Source organism: Amphiura filiformis, chromosome 1 (genome assembly GCF_039555335.1).
Source record: "Amphiura filiformis chromosome 1, Afil_fr2py, whole genome shotgun sequence".
Lineage (NCBI taxonomy): Eukaryota > Metazoa > Echinodermata > Ophiuroidea > Amphilepidida > Amphiuridae > Amphiura > Amphiura filiformis.
The window spans coordinates 45,581,211-45,601,313 of record NC_092628.1 but is presented as its reverse complement, the minus strand read 5'-3'; the positions used below and the strand labels follow the sequence as shown (position 1 = coordinate 45,601,313).

General features: G+C 35.6%; 1 protein-coding gene across 6 annotated transcripts in view; it reads left to right on the top strand.

Moving 5' to 3' along the window:
* The window catches only part of LOC140147634 (uncharacterized), a 56,751-nt gene extending 41,895 nt beyond the window's left edge, over positions 1 to 14,856 (top strand). For 3 of the 6 annotated variants that reach the window (XM_072169416.1, XM_072169410.1, XM_072169423.1), the window contains exons 11-15: positions 2,173 to 2,238; positions 4,098 to 4,130; positions 8,640 to 8,806; positions 9,572 to 9,670; positions 14,174 to 14,856. In XM_072169416.1, coding sequence (XP_072025517.1) covers positions 2,173 to 2,238; positions 4,098 to 4,130; positions 8,640 to 8,806; positions 9,572 to 9,670; positions 14,174 to 14,425 — 617 coding nt within the window. In that variant the 3' untranslated portion in view covers positions 14,426 to 14,856. The remainder of the gene's footprint in view (positions 1 to 2,172; positions 2,239 to 4,097; positions 4,131 to 8,639; positions 8,807 to 9,571; positions 9,671 to 14,173) is intronic. The other 3 variants (XM_072169436.1, XM_072169429.1, XM_072169442.1) reach the window with 3 other exon arrangements.
* The last annotated feature ends 5,247 nt before the right edge of the window (positions 14,857 to 20,103 follow it).

The following is a 20,103-nucleotide window of genomic DNA, read 5'->3' as shown; positions in this document are numbered from 1 at the left end:
AGAACCAAGTATGCTAGACCTTTGGTGTTTTCAGTAAATGGTAGCCTATTGTATGTGTAATGTAATAATTACAGTAAAGCGCTCCACAGACTCCGAGTATTAGACGTACAATATTGTATGTAACATATCTACGTTATTTAATCTATTGCCATTCTATTTCCAGTAATGTTTAAGTTCTAACGAATGTTTGATGACGAAAAATCCATAATATGTTACATATAATATCTAGCAGAAATATATTATCGATTTTACGTCATCAAACATTCGTTAGAACTTTTAAGTTTAAAAACATTTTAAGTTTAAAAACATTAAGTTTAAAACATTCCAGTAATGTTTAAAAACATTACTGGAAATAGAATGGCAATAGGTTAAATAACGTAGATATGTTATATACAATATTTTACGTACAATAAAAAGTCTGCATACTGCTTATCTCAATTTTCAAAAATGCCTCCTTTGGCCCCCATGGACCAGATCATGTCACATATTTAAGATATGTAAAACACTCAAAATTGATAACCTGCCCAAAAGTGTCTCTTTTTGATATACCATATCACATTTTAGTCTAAGAAAATGGTTCAAGGTTTAACTATCATTGTGCAAGCAAAAGCATATGTTTTTATAGTTACGAATACGGTTATGTTATATCTGAAGTAGCTTGATGTAATTTCCAATTCTTACAGTTATTAAAACTTGGTCATTTGAATTTGTTTTCATAAAAGTTTTATGGTTTCTTACCATTTTTTCAAACAATACTGCAAGAAATTCTGTTAATGAAATAATAGTAATTGTTACTTTCAGATCAATGTTTTTTGGTTTTTTTAGATTTGTCAATGAATGTAAGCACAGCTTGTGAATTTAACCAATGTTTTATATTTAGTTGCTGCTAAAAGAAGGGAGCCATCAGTGATTCCTAGAGAAGAATAATTAGTTTCTAAACTTAACCAAAAGCAATATTTTTTATCATTTAAAAAAAATTAATTTAATTGTATTTGAATTTTAATGTAAGTTTTGAAAGTAAACACACTCGTTTAAATGAATTTAAAGTTCATTCTAATAGACTAAATAAACAAATAAAATTCAAGACACATGTTAACACTTTATGCCCCGAAGCCATGTTATTGATTACGTGCCTGTATTGATTAATCAATTTCAGACCTGCTAGTTTGTCTTATCATTATCAAGCGTACTATGGAGAGGAAATTGCTAGTATCTCTATTCATCCTTCACCCATTTTTTGGCCAGCTGGTTACCAAATATGACATCACATACAGGGTTGCCGTAGTCGCATTGTGGTAGCCCAATTAGGTGATATTGAATGATTATCGTCCCACGACCTGGCCACCATTAATTTGAATTTTTCTGCTAAAGCAATAATTTTTTTAAAAACATTCATAAATTCTAGATAAACTTTTGTCTCCAAACTTGTGTCAAAATGCCCTATATAATTGATTTCTAACAAGTTATATTTTTTGGGCTGATTTTTGTTGATTGAAGTGTTGCGGTTGTGAAATTGACTAACGATATATGGCAACTCTGCATACAGTGTGTGTATACAAAGCAAAATTATCAACATTTTGTACAATTTCCCTGGGTTAAAGTATACCAACAAAATATATGGTACATATCATCTTATTATCCAAAAAGTATCGCTATGTGCTATAGACACATTTATTTTAATCTTTCTTTATACTAGATAACTTATGTGTATAGGTAGGTCCAGATTTGTAACAAGAAAAGGGGATTAACAAGATTATGAAAGATTGGAAAGTTTGCAGGAGAGGGAAGCATAGTTATTTTACAATCATTTGTAGAATATCAGTACATACTTACATTATTTTTATGATATTTTGTTGAAACCATAATTATTATGAAGTATGAAGGGCATTTATGCAAATCATTAAAGTGGAAGCTAATGGAAACTTGGGTATAGCGTACATTCATAAGATGAAGTCACACAGAACTTTGTGAGATACGGTCAAATAATATGTGGTTCATTTCTATACTTTCTGATAGAAGTTTTAAAAAGGTTCTGATCTGAAAGTGTTGGGTCAAATCTGTAATAAATTAAACAGCAATGTTGTTGAAGAGGATACAGAAGTTGATAGGGTAGATTTTTCAAAACCAAGTTATGCCAGTTTAAAACCAAGTTATCCTATTTGTCCACTGTAGCAGCAACAGCAACATCATTGGAGTCATCTGAGGACTGGGGATATGACACTGAGGAGAATGAAGAAGGTGTGGAATCCGCTTAGATAAAGAGCTTCATGTGCACACAAAGCTTTATTGCACAGACTAAATATTTGGATGGCCTGGCTACCAGAGCCGTCCTGCAAGCTATGTTATCACAGCAAATTGGTGTAAACCTTTGACAAGAGCGTACTTCTGCAATGTTGACGAGGCATAACTCACAACACATATGGCACGTATATGACAGAATTAACAATGCGTGCGACGTGTAAAGCACACATACAATGTGTCAGAGGCTCCTTGTAAGCATTGCGGTAGTACACTTTCATCAAAGATATACAGCAAAGTACTATTGTTATTGTCAGAGGTGACTTGTTCACTACTGTCAAGGGCACTTATTATATGTGATTTGCTGAAGCAAAATTAGTTGTTGTAACTAAATTAAAAGTGATTTTGAGGTTTGTTATCGAGAAGAAATTGAAATGTGCAACTGTAATACCAATTTAGATTGAATTTAACTTCACATATTTTGGGTAAAAGTGATCAAATTGGTTTTAGACAACAGCTAATTTTATTTGATAGGCTATGTATGCACAGTGTTAATAAGCTTAATTAAGCCTTCATTTGTGCAGAGTGTGTCATGAAAAGCCAACATAATGTCTAGAGTACTGTTTTATATATATATAATAATGTATGCCTGAAGTTGGTCCGTGAAACCACTTGTGCATATTGTTTGAAGATGGGACAGTTTATATTGTGACATCTAAACAGCATGCAATGTGTTACTTAAAAGGGCATTTCGTGATCCACAGCCTCATCCCCCACTTTTCGCAAAAAAAAGTTTTTTATACAACAGTGGCCTATGGAGCAGTGTAATACACATAATCATGCATAACTTGCAAACGCAAAATCAGAAATCAACTGAAATTTTGGGAGTAAGCTTTTTTCGTGGATATCTACTGAAAATTGTCATAAAAAGGGGATGCTAGGATCACAAAATCCTCCTTTAAATTAGTGTATTGCTTTGTCGTAAAGGCACTTCACAAAAAAGAAATTGTATGTTGATAGGGAGAGCACTAAAATTTGTATGTGCCTTGATATATGCTGTGTTTGTTTTTTCCAGTGTCAAGTGTCAACACATTTGAATGTATGTTAATATCAGAAGTGAAAATGTTATCACAAATATGCTTTATTGCAGAACTACAAGATACCATAACCTACTATAACATTTTACCCTACTGAAATCACTGTAGAGAATATGCTAAACTAAATGTGGAAATTTTTTGTCAATTAGTGCACAGTACAGAAGAGTTTCTGCATCCTTATCAAGGCAGTGATGTACATTTTGTTTGTGGTCACATTCTATCAAACACAAAATGTTTTGCTTGAAACTTTTAAATGCTTACTTGAAACTTTAAATGCTAGGTTATATCAAGGGTATAAAACGTTTTTTTAAATGGTATTAAGTGTTGACCAAATATTTTACAAAAATACTTGCCAAAAATATTTGCAACCACATTTTGACAACATTTTAAAAATATTATTGTGTTTTGTCATATAAAACATTTAAAAAAATGTTTTCATGACCTTTATATAACCTTTATCTTCATGACCTTTATATGTTATTGAAACATTTTGACCAAAAAAGCGTTTATAACATGTTTAGAACGTTTAAAAACATTTTTGTTTTTGCTGGCTTGTTGTCTCGTATGTGTTTGTAGAAAAACACTATACAGGTGCACTAGACAAGCAAATACCTTTTAAGAGCACTTCGCATTTCCTCAAGAAATGAGTGTATTGTATTTTGTGAAATCAGCACCCTAACCCTTAAATATTATGCATTTATTTTACTTTTGTTTTCTTGATTCCCCTTACCCGTATCCTCACCCTATGTTAATCTACCTTAGCTGTTGAAGGAATGTTGGGAGAATTAGATCCTAGTAAGTGATTGCACCTGCACTGTGTGTGTGTACTCATCAAACATTTTTGCAGTAAATCAATCACCAATCGGCTTGAAGTGAATGTTCCTGTTATTATAATTTGGTTCACCTCAAGTTTGGTAGTGACGTACGTGTGTATTTCGCTTGCCCGCAGTATTGTGCAAATTGTGCACATAAATTTAAACACGCTGAGTGTACATGCATGCGTACGTACAGGAGCAGTTTGTCAGCACACTTTTGCCGCAACCGTGAAAAAGCATTGACGTCACTATACTGAGCTTGAGGTGAACCAAATTATACATCATTGTTTGGTTCTCTTGTCATGTCATTCAACCATGATCACTTTTAATGTGAATGAAAAATCCATAGACTACTAATAACTACAGACAATTCACCAACTAGCAAAGCCCCAGCATCATCTGTTGATGAGGGCCAATAGTTCCATGAAGTGAACTGCTATGCCCATACGGTGTAGCTTTTCACGTAAATGCATATATGCAACATTCTATCGTGTAAACAGACGTGCGTGATGTTTTAGACACAGTTGATTGAATGATCAGCCCTCACAAGTATGCGAGAATTCTCAGTGCATTCAAAGCACAGGGACTTTGCCCGATCGTGGGCTATCTGTAGTTCTTTAATCTATGGGAAATTCATACTTCATCATACTTTCTGTATCACTCAAAAAGATTAGACTAAAAGATTGTGGACTCTGCCATGTTTGCCTGTGCCTGATGGAGGGCAATCGACAATAGTCCAAAATGGAATTGATAATTGGCATCTTTCAGCTTGAGCATCACAGATGGTTGCATTTGAAGTGCCTGGCACATTTTATCACCACATTATACGCGGAATGCAAACAAACACACTTTAATCAAAGTTTGAAAGGCACAGGGCAAAATAATATGGAGGTCAACTATTTTGTTGCCCTTGAATGACAATTCAATATTGCAGAATTATCATGGTGTTACACTAGGTGCTATTCTGAGTCCAGACTCTTTCATGTCTATTCTCTATGGAATCACTTCATACATCATTCAAGAGCTCGATATCGGTTTCAATCATGGCCCACAGGTACTTGTTGTCAAAACCTGAGGCTGAGACAGTCAGGGGGTGAAGGACTACACTGATATGTGCTAGTGTTGTCACTTTCAAAGGCGTAACACATCATGATCGTTCCCAAAGTCAAAAATGACCCCCTATTTTGCATGCTATCAAGGACTTATGCATCAATTTTGTATCCTATTTTGCACAAAAACAGGGACAAATTAGTGGTGAAAATACCCCTTTTTGGGTGTTTCAAGGACACTTTTACAAAAGGCTACCCTTTCTTAACATTTCAAGGACACAACAAAAACACATTTTTGGATTATTTTTTTGAACTCTGTAGTCCATTTAATAGGCCTAGATGAGTTAAACAAATAAAAAAACAGTACATGTAAATTGTATATACACTCAAATGGATAATATACCCTGTTTTTAAATTTGGATGACACCGCCATCAAAAGCACCCCTATTTTACAAATATCGTGAATATTTATGTCTGCAGACATACTTTAAATTGACCCCTTTTTCTGTGAAATTGGGAACGATCATGTGTACACATAGTCGATGGTAAGTGACAACACCGGATCTACTAGTTCTGCCTATTGGATTGAAATGGTTTGCAAGGTGCATCATTTGTTTGCTGTGTACTCATACATCACTCATCAACTTCCCAATATTGACATTATCTGATCCAGTCAGGCCAATGTTGGATATTTTGAGTTTGAAATATAGGGAAAATGAAAGAGCAAAAAACAGTTGAAAATGTGAGATAACGGGTACTGACATTGATCCTAACTTCATATTCAAGCATATTAGGGATATCCTCAGATATGGGGGATTTCAGATTACAAAGCATAATTAATGGGCAATAAAATATGTAAATGGTAAGTCAATTTCAAAATTGCCGACATTGGTCTGAGTTGATCAGAGGTTGTCACACATTATTGTACCCCTTTTGAATATACCAGCACAGATTGTGAAGAACGTTGCAATGTGCAAAATATGCAGAACTTATGCCAAGTTACTGTGCTTATAGTCCATTCTTAGATGTGTGCAGATTTTATGAACCCATATACTAATCAAAATGTATGTTATCGCTGGGACTGCAACTTCCATTTCCAATCACCACTCCAATGTCCATGTTTTGGGGTCTGAAGTTGGGACTGTCACCAAAACTGTTCAAGTCATTTTAAAGTCATATATTACATGTCTCTGTGGGCAATTTCAATGCATTGTAAGGTTTTTTTAAAGTCCACACCCATCATAACTCCAACATGTAAATCCTATTTTAGAGTTACAATGCTTTGAATCCTTCATGAATCCTTACAGCGCTTTGAATCCTTCACAATCTGGAAAAAGGCGCTATATAAATCCGAAATTTATTATTATTTATTACAATGGGGTTGAGCCTTATTATAGACCAGCGGTTCCCAAACTTTTTTCAAGCAACCCAATTTTTGCCTGACTTTATTGTTGAGACCCACAAAGTTTTTCAAGTACACGATGCAGCTTTAGAAAAGGTGATTTATTGTTGGAGTTGTTCCCTGATATTTAGGTTTATAATGCTAGCCTCATGATTTTCTTCGAGGGTTTCGCTCGCGACCCTTTTGTAAATGACGAACCACAGTTAGGAAACCACTGTTTTAGACCATTCTTCTAATTGGCATTTTTCAGCCACAAATGGAGTAAATAGCTTTGACAAATAAAAACAAACGGATGTCAGATTTTTGTCGCATGGTTTTTATAATGAACATAGTTTTATTTTAAAAACATGTAATACAAAATGACCAGGAAAGCCCACTACAGTATTGCACTGAGCATGCCAAAATGCATTTGTATATAAAGCTACTATCAGCATGATCAGAGTGCAATAAACCCCAGGAACAAGCTGAAACTTGAATTTACAATGGTATATTTTTAGCAAGTATAGATAATTGTGACATTTAAAGGAATGTGGACAGAAAGTCTATTTTGGTATGTAAAATATAAACATTGTGTCATTAACCATAAATAATGCAATTGGAAGTTTATAACTATTAATACTTATATCTTGCAGTCAAATCACCTGTTCTTTCCTGGATCTTGTCACATCGTATTGTTTTATGTTTTCTTCAATATCATATTTAGGGGTAAGGACCGTACAATGCAGGTCCTTACACTGAGTTGATGGCCCATTCTGCACTTCTGATTAGGGGTTAATATACTATTTCGCTTCATTGGTAATAGATTATGTCATCAACACCTGACGTCATTTTGGTTCAGTATTGCGTGACAGTAGTGTTTCCAAGATTTAAATTAAAACTTAGTACCATTTTCCACACATAGGGATACATTTGAAGATGATACATTATGATGTCATCTAAACCTGATGTCGTTTTGGTTCAGTATTGCGTGACACATAAGTAATAATGTTTGCAAGATTTAGATAAAAACTACTCATTTTTTCTACGCATAGGAATACAATTGAAGATAGTGTATTCAACCTATTAGTATCCTTGATGATTTTTAGAACTTTTTAATCACCCGCTTTTTAAAGTAATGGGCTATTCCAGTTGAAATCCGTAAACACCTATGGAAACAATGACCTTGATCTCCCACACAAGGAGTGTAGATTTCATATGGAGTCACCCATTTGTAATTCACACTCGCTGTATGGAAGATTAAGGTCATGTCTTCCAGAGGGGGTGTATTGTTTTAACTGGAGAAGCGCAATTGTTATACGGCAATGCAATTGGGGAAAATGTTTTGATATTAAATAAATCTCATCTGGACATTGACTTTCAGAACATATTATGTAATTCGAGAAAAATACAGGTGTGAGAAAAATACAGGTTTTTATTGATATCAGAATCTCCATTAAAATGAGGGTGATGACTGATGATGCTGTCAGTTGGAACATCATTCAGTAACACTTTTCATAACCCACACATTGTCTATAAGGGGTGGTACAATAATGATGTGTACCTCCAAGGTGAGAGTTATAGGGGAAGCCAGGGTGGGGCATAATTTTCTTTGTACATCAAAAGCCATTTTTGGACACCTTTTCGACATCGCGCCCTACAATGCATATAAAATCATTCAAATGTGAAAAATGTCCTGCTAGCTGCATTTGTACTTCATGGTTAGTTAACTTCTAAGGTTTTGGGTTCACCAAGATCCGGCATGTGCAAAGAAGGGGAGGGCAAATATTTCTTGACACATCAAAAGGGGGGAAGCAATTTTTGGTATATCATAATAATGGAGAATTCCTCCCCTGGGGGTACATATAATTTTTGTACAGCCCATAATATGCACATATCACCAGTTAATGTACCGAGTGAACAAGGAATAGTGCTACATTCCAAAAGCTCTCAGGTAAGCAAATTGTATGTTTTGAGTAAACAGGTTAATCTTCTTCACCATAGGTCTATTTTGAGCACTATATGGCAACATCTAACCATTTTCATTATGTATATGTTACAGCTCGTGGGGAATGGAAGAAGAAATATTTTGAGGAAAAGAAGAAAACACCATCATTGGAGGAACAAGTAATGAAACTGAAAGCACAAGCAGATCAGCAGTATCGTAAGATGTTGGGTCAATTAGAAGGCAGGGGAAAGAAAGGACAAAAAGGACCACCATCCAAAAAGGTTTGTATGATTTGTTTGCAAGTGAGTCATTTTAATTGAAATATCATAACACAAGGAGGGGACAATGTGGACAAGTTAGCCCCTGGTTTAGAATACCAAGGTGGTATCTTCTTAAGTTCTAACACTTCTAATCTTTCTAACCCCTCCCCCGACCTTTCCACTTGTAACCAGCATACCATAATACCACTCTACTGCAGCAAAACCAGGGTTTTTCATGTTCAATGGTACAAAGTTTAAATCTTTTAACAAACCTTAACCCCCAAAACATAGGGTGCAGTGTGTATTCTGATGCCATGCTAAATCTTAGAAATCTTGTTTATGCTATTACCGTAACCACTCTGGTATAAGCCTGCCCCGATGGGCAATTTTAATTCAAAAATGGGGGGTGGGCTTATAACCAGGGAGGGACTAGTACTTGAATTGAATTAATAACAATCATCCCCATTTGTATGCCTGATGTACCAGTAATTTCTGTCATTTTTGTAAATTTTTTAAAATTATGAGTATGCAATGTTAATAATTTTATCAACTGATATTTTTTTTTATTTGTTCTTAAATGTGAGAGGAAAGCATTTATTTGATTTAAGAACTTGGCCAAAATTACAACTGGGCTTATACCAGAGTGCATCTTTGTTCCCAGAATGTTTTGACAAATATGGGGGTGGGCTTTATAGCCAAAGATGGATCTCTTACCAGCGTGGTTACGGTAATCAAATTGGTTTAAATCTGTTCTGTGATTAATCAATTTCATTTTTATCATTTCAGAATGATCATAAGATAGCTATATTCAAGACAAATCATGATATGGAGGAGTTACAGAGGAATGTGGAAAATGCACAGATGAGACTAGCCAGTGAAATCAAAGTAAGTCGATTTATTTCAATAAGATATAAAATCAGTCAAGAAATACCGTAAAAATTTGATAATAAGCATAGGTGCCTATTAAGGCCAGAGTAATGGAAGACACATCCGTCCACGCCCGAATTTGAGATTTCTCTCGATATTTATCGACACTAAGATGTATTCTTTCACTTGAAACTGATAAAATACAACTTGCTAATATTAATTCGTATTTTTGCTTGAGTTTATTTCACTCTTTTCAACTCTAAAAAGTCACATGGCTAAGACAGCTTAGTAAATTGGCAGGAAATAATGAGTCAGAAATGCTGAATGCGAAATATTGTGATTACGGCGATTAGCGTTAGTGTGACGCGCGCAACTCTGCGCGTATGTCCAACGCAAGCAAGGCGCATTCGGTATGTTGTTAATGCCAGCAAATATGGTGTAAACAAAACCAAAATTTGCAGTCAAAATGCCACTCAGATTTTTTAATTATTTTGAATTTTGGCGCACTAAAAGCAGACATTATAGATTCATTGGTGCAAAACGATACATATTTAAATCATGCACCAGATACAACTTTTACAAGCGTGAAAGTCTTACCGTTTTAAAATATAAGCACGTTTTGTGCATAATTTTTTTACTAAAACGCCGATTTCTCAGAGTTCACTTTTGACAATATTGCACGATTCTTGTGACAAGACAACTCGAAAAATATGCAAGCAAAAGGTAAACTTTTTTCACTATCATTTAGAGTACATCAAAGTCTAGGGAAGGTTTTCTCATTTTTTCAAAGCATTTGTTTTAAACAAAAATTTACACCATTATGTGCAATTTTGAGCTTTATAGAGTGACAAAATTGCTTTTTTCACATGTTTTTGTCAATATTTCGAAAAGAGAGACGAATTTCAAAAAAATAAAAAACCTTCCCTAAGTTCATGTCTCTTCTTTATGAAAAGCTAACTGATTTTTTTTTACTCTGAACGGATTTTTTTTAAGTTGTCACAAAAAAATTGGGGTAAAAAAGTGAATTTTTGTGATTTTTTCAAAAATTCGAGATTTTTGAAAAAATCTGACGTCACCATGGGATTCCTTGACTCATTCCCTTTCCAAAAATGTATAGTTTCATATACTTTGGACATACAATTCAGAAATAAAGATGCCCGAAAAGGTCCATGTTCTCTCCCATTACTCTGCCCGTAACAAGTTGCTCGAACAAGAACAAATTTTTACAGTAGTTCGTTAAAATTTTTAATTTTTTTCCTTTAAATTTATTTGTAAATTGAATTAAAAGAAATTTACAAAACTACCCTAAAAGTTCGTTCTTGTCATTGAATGCATTTTATCGAATTATTACGGTAGATTAAGAAGTCCATCAAAATAGTCAGTAGATTGCCAAATTCTAACTGACAATGTATATAATTGGGTTAAAAACTGGGTATTACTTGTTGAGAGAGGAAGTTAACAAAGCAATGAACTTGCACTCAGGAGTGGCATTTATAGGGGTAACCCTAAACTCCATCCTTCATAAGTGGCGAAGTATGAGTCGTTCTATGGGGGCACAGACTGATTGGGGGAGGCACCATGCCTGATGGGGACCACAAGCTGTTTTTCTGCAATTTTGCTATGGGATTTTCTCAATTTTCAAATCGATTGGGGGACATGTGCCCCCACGACATTACGCCACTGTCCTTCATGGTTTGCAGAGTAAGAGAAAAGAGAGGAAGGGAAGGAGAAAAAAGAGGAGAGAGAATTCAAGTTATGGGTCACTCCATATGAAATCAAGGAGGCGCCCCACCTGACCCCCTCAGATTTGTTTTATATTTTAGTCATATGTTGTACCTGTAAAAATAAAAAAAACCTGCAAATTTGAGGTCTGTAGCTCTTACGGATTTTTTGTGGCATCCATTTAAAGTTGGGAGTAGGGTGGTCTAAATTTGGACCCAAAAGTTGCCCTTTAAATAAATTTCATCTTTGGGAGTCTGTGCCTTCTTTATAAAAAGAGAGGGAGCTCTGAAACTTTGTATACACACTAACTGCATGCCCAATTTGTCAAAAAAAAAAAAAAAAAAAATTTCTGTGATTGCGTTGTGTCACGGGGTCATTAAATATGCAAGAAAAATGTAATGTTTTGTAAACTGGCAAGTTTAGCCCCCTAAATTCACATTTTTGTCAGATTAATTATTTTTTGTTGTCACTGTTGCTATATATAGGATAAATACAATGCATGTCCAAAAAATTGAGGTCACAACTCATTTACATTTGAACAGCGCCCTCACGAAGATGAAATTTATTGCAAATTCAACATTTTCAGGGGCCCAAAGTCGATGTGGTCCACCTTCAAAATTTATAAAACATCACTTTTATATGACTACTAGTCTTAAATTACAACTTTGCTAAGTCCCAGTAATTGTATAGGTTGACTTCATATAAAATGACAAGCCCAAAGTTTAGGGGGGCTAAACTTGCCAGTTTACAAAACATTACATTTTTTCTTGCATATTTAATGACCCCGTGACACAACGCGCAATCACATTAATTTTTTATTTTTTGACAAATTGGGCATGCAGTTAGTATATGTATACAAAGTTTCAGACCTCCCTCTCTTTTTATAAAGAAGGCACAGACTCCCAAAGATGAAATTTATTTAAAGGGCAACTTTTGGGTCCAAATTTAGACCACCCTACTCCAACTTTAAATGGCTGCCACAGAAAATCCGTAGAGCTACAGACCTCAAATTTGCAGGTTTTTAATATTTTTACAGGTACAACATATGACTAAAATATAAAACAAATCTGAGGGGGTCAGGTGGGGCGCCTCCTTGATTTCATATGGAGTGACCCTTATGCTGGTTACACACTTACATCCCTAAATTATAGAAAATAATTACATGGAAGAGAACATGAGAAGAGAGTGAGCCACAGGAATTTCAATAGAGCATTTTTTTAAAAATCTTTCAAGTAACTAGTAAAGTAACAACTCAATATGATACATAGTGAGTGAGAAGTAGTTAATAAAATGTCTATAACAATTTTTTGTTATTTGCAAGAGCATTTGTGGATTTTTATTCCCACATTCATTGAAATTTTTTTTTAATTTTCAACTTGTTTACTGTCTGAAACTTCTATAGAAAAACCAAGTGAGTATTTGCTGCTTCAAATTATGCATGTCTTTCATGTGGATTATATGGAGTGCATTATAATTGTCAATCCTGTAAAAACCAACAGCTTCAGGGGCTCTGCCCTCTCAGCCCCCTAGAACCCCTACATTTGCTTTAACCCTATATTAAAAGATCCTGCCGCTGCCCCTGCTTGCACTGAAATGCTGATGTGTCTGATGCACATGCCCTCTGCACTGGTGATTGTATTGGACAAGTATCAATGATTTGTCCGATTTACCTCTCAACAAGTAATAAGCTATTTTTAACACATAATTATGAACATTGCAGGCTAAATGAAAACCAAGCATGATCAAATGTTAATATTTAGAACTTGCATTTATCCAGTGCTGTTGGTGTGTGATAGAAATGTTGCATAAAAGGTAAACTCTAATCAGTTTATGTATCATAATGGAGGTATTTTGCTGCCAGTGTTGGAAATACACCAAATTATTCAAGGGCCATTTGGGCCTGAAAGTCTAAAATTTGTATGTACAAGCTTCAAGCAGTGTACTTTTTAAGATGTCAGACTCGTAGATCGACAAATAGTAATGGCATTATAATAGTGGATACATTAATTTCTTGAAAATGATTAATGTTGAAGAGAAGTTTTTCTTGCTGACTTTGGTTTCAAAATTTCACAGGCCCATTGGATAGTTTATCAGAGGGTTTACAGTGAATTTCACAGGCATTTGGCCAGAAGGCCCCTGTTATTTCCAACACTTTTTTGCTGCCATTGCCAATTTGGTGCATTATAATGGCAGAAACATTAAATTTTTGATAAGAATTAATGTTGAAGAGGAAAACAAGTTTGTCTTTTTGAATTTCACAGGCCCATAGGGTGGTGTATTGGCAGCCCTGCAGTGATTATCATGGGCATTTGGCCCTAAAGCCAGCCTTATTTCCAACACTGTTTGCGGCTATTGGGCTATTCCGGATGAAATCCACAGACTCCCTATGGAAGAGACACCACCTTAATCTTCCACACAGAGAGTGTGAATTTCATATGGGGGTATATGAATGGGTAACTCCATTTGAATTCTATACCCCTTGTGTGGAAGATTAAGGTCAAGTCTTCCATAGGGAGTGTATGAAATAGCCCATTAAATAGAGTGGGTCAGGGGAATAGCACTGCCAACATAACTTCAACACTGAATATTTTGCATGAGAAAGGAAGTGCATGACAAACACACAGCATGTTTAAGTTTGTGTGCCTCCAGGAGCTTGTACACAAAGTACTGCTTGGATGTGTCAAAGATGGCTGAATTTGAAATAAATGCGATGGTGAAGTGAATGTTGGTTAATATGCATGTCTATCAACTAAGTATGTACTAGAGACATTCACTGTGTTCTTTTATATATCCTTACAGTTACGTAACCAAGCTGAGAATGAGCTACGCAACCTACGCGCAGAAGTTATGCAGCGCAAGATTCATGTCAGCTTAACTCGATCACAGCAAAATCTCCCCGTCATATCGGAGCCGGGAACTGGAACGCCAGGTTCTAAAGCTGGCCGTGCTCCTAGCAGAGCACCGAGTAGAGCTCCATCCAAAACTCCTAGACAAACTCGTGGAAAGCAATCAACATATAGCAAAAAATCTTACAAGGAAACTACACCATGATTGAAGGAATCTTCTGTAGGTCCACTTAGTGTATGGGAATAGTACAATGAGATGTGGCAAATGTATGCTATAGTTTTCAGCAGAAGAACTTCAGCAGGCTGTAAATTTGGTGCAGTTTATGGCGTATACGGAAGTGGGATTCTGATTGGCTAATTGAATCACGTCATCATCACATCGGCACCTCATTCGCTGGTCAAGCTGCATAGCACCGCGTGACCTAGTTCCTTTTACGCGATAATCAGACAGGGCAGATGGACACCGCTGAAGTAATTTGCTGAATGGTATAGTGCATAAGAATCTGCGATGTATGTAATGTCGCGAGAAAAGTGCGTATCCAGCTTGGTCATGCCGAAGGAGTAAAAACCCAATGGTCTATTCCAGTTGCAATCCATACACCCCCTATTAAAGTTATGACCTTATTCTTTCACAGAGGGGGTCATAGTTGTCAACCCAAGTGATCCCAGCTTCCCCATCTGATCCAACATAGTTTTGTAAGGGTTAAACTTGGAATTGTAACCAACAGAAATGGACTCATCTTTAGGCACTGTCTAGACTCTTGTGCCTGTTGGTCATCTTTCTCGTGTATGTATGACTTCAAGGCAATGTAACATTCACCAAATAGATGTTGGGATGTTAAAATGCTTTAGTAAAAAGCAAACTAGCCTTGGAAACATCTAGCAAGAGAAGCTAGGAAGCAAAAAATATTTAAAAATCTAGTTAATAGCTATGTGCAATATGTTACTTCTTTTTTTTATTGCATTTGGCCTTACTTTACTTTTACCTCATCCCAGCTTATAAAAAACAAAAAGGCCCAAGATGGGTCAGTTGGATAGGTTTACAACATGGCAAATAAATTTCACATGTGTCCCGGGTTATGTGTGTGTTTTAAGCGCATTTTTCTTGTCCTTACCCAGATTAAGATAAAGCTTTTGAGATGGAACTTAAATGAAAGCAAGCACCTGGCCTACGCATAGTAGGAGGATGTGAAGTACTGAAATAAACTTAACAAGTGTATCATATTGAAAATTGTATTGTACAAATGGGAATTTGGCAACTATATACTCTGCTTAAAGCATTGCTATACATGTATTTATTGGTTTAACCATTTCTTTTGTGTACATTTTTTAACATTTAATTTCTGTGCTGCTAATAATGACATGATCCAATCCACTCAAAGCAAACACAGAGGAATTCAATCGAGTCTGTCCAAGTGGATCCAATTATTATGTTGTTATGACTGACATTTGTTCGCTTTTAGTTTGGTAGTGATGTCAATGCTTTTTTGCGATTGTGCTACAAGCTTGCTGGCAACCACCCTTATACCTGTGCGTGTACACACTTCATGATTAATTTCAAGCACACAATTCTATATTGAATGCACATACGTCACTACCGAACTTGAGATGAACTAAATTATGGTGCATATACATCATCATTAACACTGAAACAGACAAATCCCATATGACTATAAGCCATCCATAATTATATTATGGAATATCTTGCGTGATTCCCTGAGCGTGCCCGAGTACTGATCAAGCCAAAAACAGATTGCACTCAACACATTTCAATAACTTCAGACTCTGTGGTCAATGTAACAATGGGACTCAGAAGGTTCATGGTCATCTGCAAAAGTTTGTTCTGTTTATATAAGACAGAAAAAGTAAGACTCATAACTCTGTGTATTGATATAGAATGGCATGCATGCAGTTGGGCGCAATGCTTACCCTAGTTGTGCATTGTGTAATGTGTGACGGGCGCACGTTTATATGAATTTATGTGATCATGAGTTGGGACGTTATAAAAGCCGAATAATTTCTGCCTTATATAAACCAAACAAACTTTATTCGTCAGTATGTGGTATTAATGATGATATGTATATATCCTGCAATAAATCATTCCTCAATATTCTGCGATGTAATAAATGCAATTGTGAAATATTTTAATTTATACATATGGATGCAGCTTTTTCCCATCTGATATTGATACATTTTATTGCATTGCTTAAGCGCTGTATGATACTATGGTTTAATGCAAATTGCAAAGAAAATATGTGACCCATCACATCAAAAAGTCTTCAGAAATGGAAATTGAGATTTAAAAGCCAGGATAAAATCCTATTTTTTTTCTTTACAATTTATCTATATAAATAAAAGGAAGTCGCTTAATCTTGTCCAGAAGCAGTCTCCGAGATGCTTTCACTTTCAGCTCTGATTTATTCATACATTGATCGGGTACATATTGCCATTAAACCATCTGACGTTCATTTTTGCAAAACTATTCAGTCACTATGGAAATAACAAAAAAAATGTTCGGTTGCTAGGCCGTTGAGGTCAATAACCTTATGGGTCAGGTCATGACAGCAAACGCGTCAAATGTAAGCGGTGTCCAACACGCTGCAGTAAGTGGCGAAGTCGCGACTAAGCGCCGACACGGCACCATGGTTTCACGCACATTGCGGCGCATGGTATGGACGCATTTAATGTTGGCTACCGCGCGTAGGCCTACGTATGTTTGTCTGTGTGTGTACGTGACTGACTGCTTCTCTGATACAGTGGCGGATCCAGGAATTTGGGAAGGGGGGCACACTCGGAAGTTTTTTGCCGCCACCTTTTTGAATGGCCACAAAGCACCATTGTGTCGCGCGCCGTGCAGCCGGCTGTGTCCCCTCAGAATTGGAAACAGGGTCAAAGCAAAGGCCTTGAAGCCATTTTGGGGATCCTTGGGTGTAAGCTGATGAAAAGGTGGGGGGGGGGGGGGTTATTGGGTGACAGATTTGCACAAAATGTCCACTTTTCAGATGGAATGTTAAAATATGGCCAACAGAGTCGTTCAACTGTTCAGTATAGCCCGAAAAGATTAAATGATATGGGTGTGGGTGAGCCCACTTTAGTGGAACTTGAAAGTCCACATTTTGGAAATTCTGCGGCCCCCGCAAATAAATCCTGGCTATAATGTAGGCCTAGCTATTAACACGGGCTCGCTTAAAATGTTTTGCTGCAACTTTTAAACATGTTGCTTACATGTTTTATACCATTATAACCCGAAATTGAAACTTTTTCTAGCAATCTCTTCTAACATTAATGTCATTATGTTTGTTGGGATAAAGTTAAAATCAACCATTTTGTCACGAGCTGTTTCAAAAGAAATCTGAGGGATTGAGTGAGTAACAACATTATCACAGGTCTGAATATTCACTTAAAGTTATTTAGCTTCTTTAATATGACACGAGCTAACATACGATTATCAAGCTAACATGGTCATTTAATACTATAGGCCTACTGGATGAATAATCTACACCAAGACACCATGATTATCATCATCACCGTTTACCATGTTTACTAACCACTCCCGTGTACTAACCGCTCCCGTTTACTCAACTAGCGGGGACCCGCGCGAAGCGCGGGTCTCCCGCTAGTTACATCTTATTTGTTGAAATCAGAGAGAAAAAAGGTGAAAACAGATCAAATTTCTTTTTATTTTCTTCATCTTTTCCCATTTTTCATTGTTATCTGCAAATGAAGCCAGTTTTGATATGATGGGTCACATATGTTTGCTTGCATGCAGCTTCTTTTATACTTGGAAAACAGTCAAATCATTCTTCATGTCTTGATCATCAATTTTAATGTTGACTAGTTATGTATTGGGCTAGTCCATTTAAAATCCACACTACCCCTGTGGAAGATTTTGGGGGAGTATGATTTCCAAATGAAACGAACACATTGAACAGTTCCATTTGAATTTCATACACCCTCTGAGAAAGATTTAACCCAAACCTTTTATAGATGGAAGGTGAGTTTCAAATTGTGCTGCCTAATGTGTACTTTCCATTTTAAATTTATACTCCTCTGTGGAAAATATTTCCAATATCTTCTGCAGGGGTAGTGTGGATTTTAAATGGAAAATCCCATATTTGCATTCAGCACTTGTGAAATAGACCCTATGTAATACAATGTTATCAAAATATTGATTCCAGAGAACAACATATCTGACATGATTCGTACAGGTGATCCAAGAATATTCTTTCTAGTTAAGGATCTAACAATGACTGGCATTTCAATACCATTCTGGTTGGTTTATTACATAGGGTCTATTCTTTGTTGGAAATATCAAGGGTGCCAATAATATTCAGAATTAGTTAACAATTTTGAGAAGTATAATTAGATAGGTATTTGTATAATTCGGTGTAGATTATTGGACATAAAATGTAAATAAGATATATACAAAGTATCTGTACATAAGGCTCCATGGATGCCATAATAATTGGTTATATTTTGTACCGCAAATGGAATGTTGTAAATTGATTACGGTGGCAGGATTTTTAAAAATGCATTATTTTTGAAATTTCACATCTAAAGGTGTTGTAGAGGTTGTAGAAAGCCAATTGAGATGTAGAAAAGTTAACAGATATGGGATGATTTGTGTAAGAGGAACAAAATGTAGTAGTAATTTTCATGCAATTATTTGATTTGAAATATAAAGGGGCGTTTTGTGATCCACAACCTCGTCCCCCACTTTACCCCAAAATATTTTTAGATTTTTATACCAGCGGAAACCTCTGGGTATATAATGTGTGCAAAATATTTTTTTGCAGATTGCTCCACTTGGCAAAATATCATCAAATTTATATTTATGTTCTGTTAAGGGGGTACTACACCCATTGATTTTTTTTTTTGCATTTTTTTGCATTTTGTGAAGAAATTACAAAAAAAAAAATTGGACAAAGTGGTATGCAAAATGAAGGGGCAAATCTTCTCGTTTTATTGGTGGTATCGGTATCAATGTAGCTTACATGCTTTTACAGATAGAAGCCAAAAGGAGGTACATCACTGATGATTTAAATTCACTTCATTTTGGAAAGCTTACTATCAACGGATTTCGTTAAAATTTTGGATATGTGTTGCTAACACATCAGGGAAATAAAGTTGATATGTAAAATGGGAATAAGTGGTTCCTGATTTCTTTTATGACTTCATGAACTTGGTGCTCCACAACTATCAAAAAAGGAACTGGTTAAAATGCTTCTATTTTCAATGTTGAGCTATATTTTGTATTTTTAACTTGCGACATTATTGCACTGAAACTTAATTAAGCCATAGGTAACAGGTTACAACAACCATACTACAGCAATGATGAAAAAATTGTATTTCTTGTCACCTATACAACCATATTGGGTAGTTTTCCGTAAGCTTACCTTTTGTGATTTTGGTAACTATTTTATATTTATTTGTGAAATCCGTCTCAACTAGGCATTCTAAATTGTACTCACCATTTACATCCCAAGGTATATTAGTATATCCACCATGCACTTCTCGATATATATCCAGTTAAAGACAGAATATCAAAATTATGCCTCATATGATATCACAGACTCTCACATGTGTATTAAAAATTGATTCTTAAATTTGACCTGAACCAATTGACCTATAACCTGACATACGGTGACCTAATAGCCTTTTCTTCTCCTAACAACTAATGACTATGCATCCATTGTATAAGTGTTTATTTAATTTATTCAGTGTTATATCATGGTAGGTATTTTGCATGCACCACTATAGATTTTCTATAGAGAGTATAACAAAGGATTTAATGTATTCTATTCATGTACCCTACTTGAACATTTTGAAAAGAATAAATTATGGTTTGTTATGAAACACAGATCTGAGTTACTAGGTTACAGT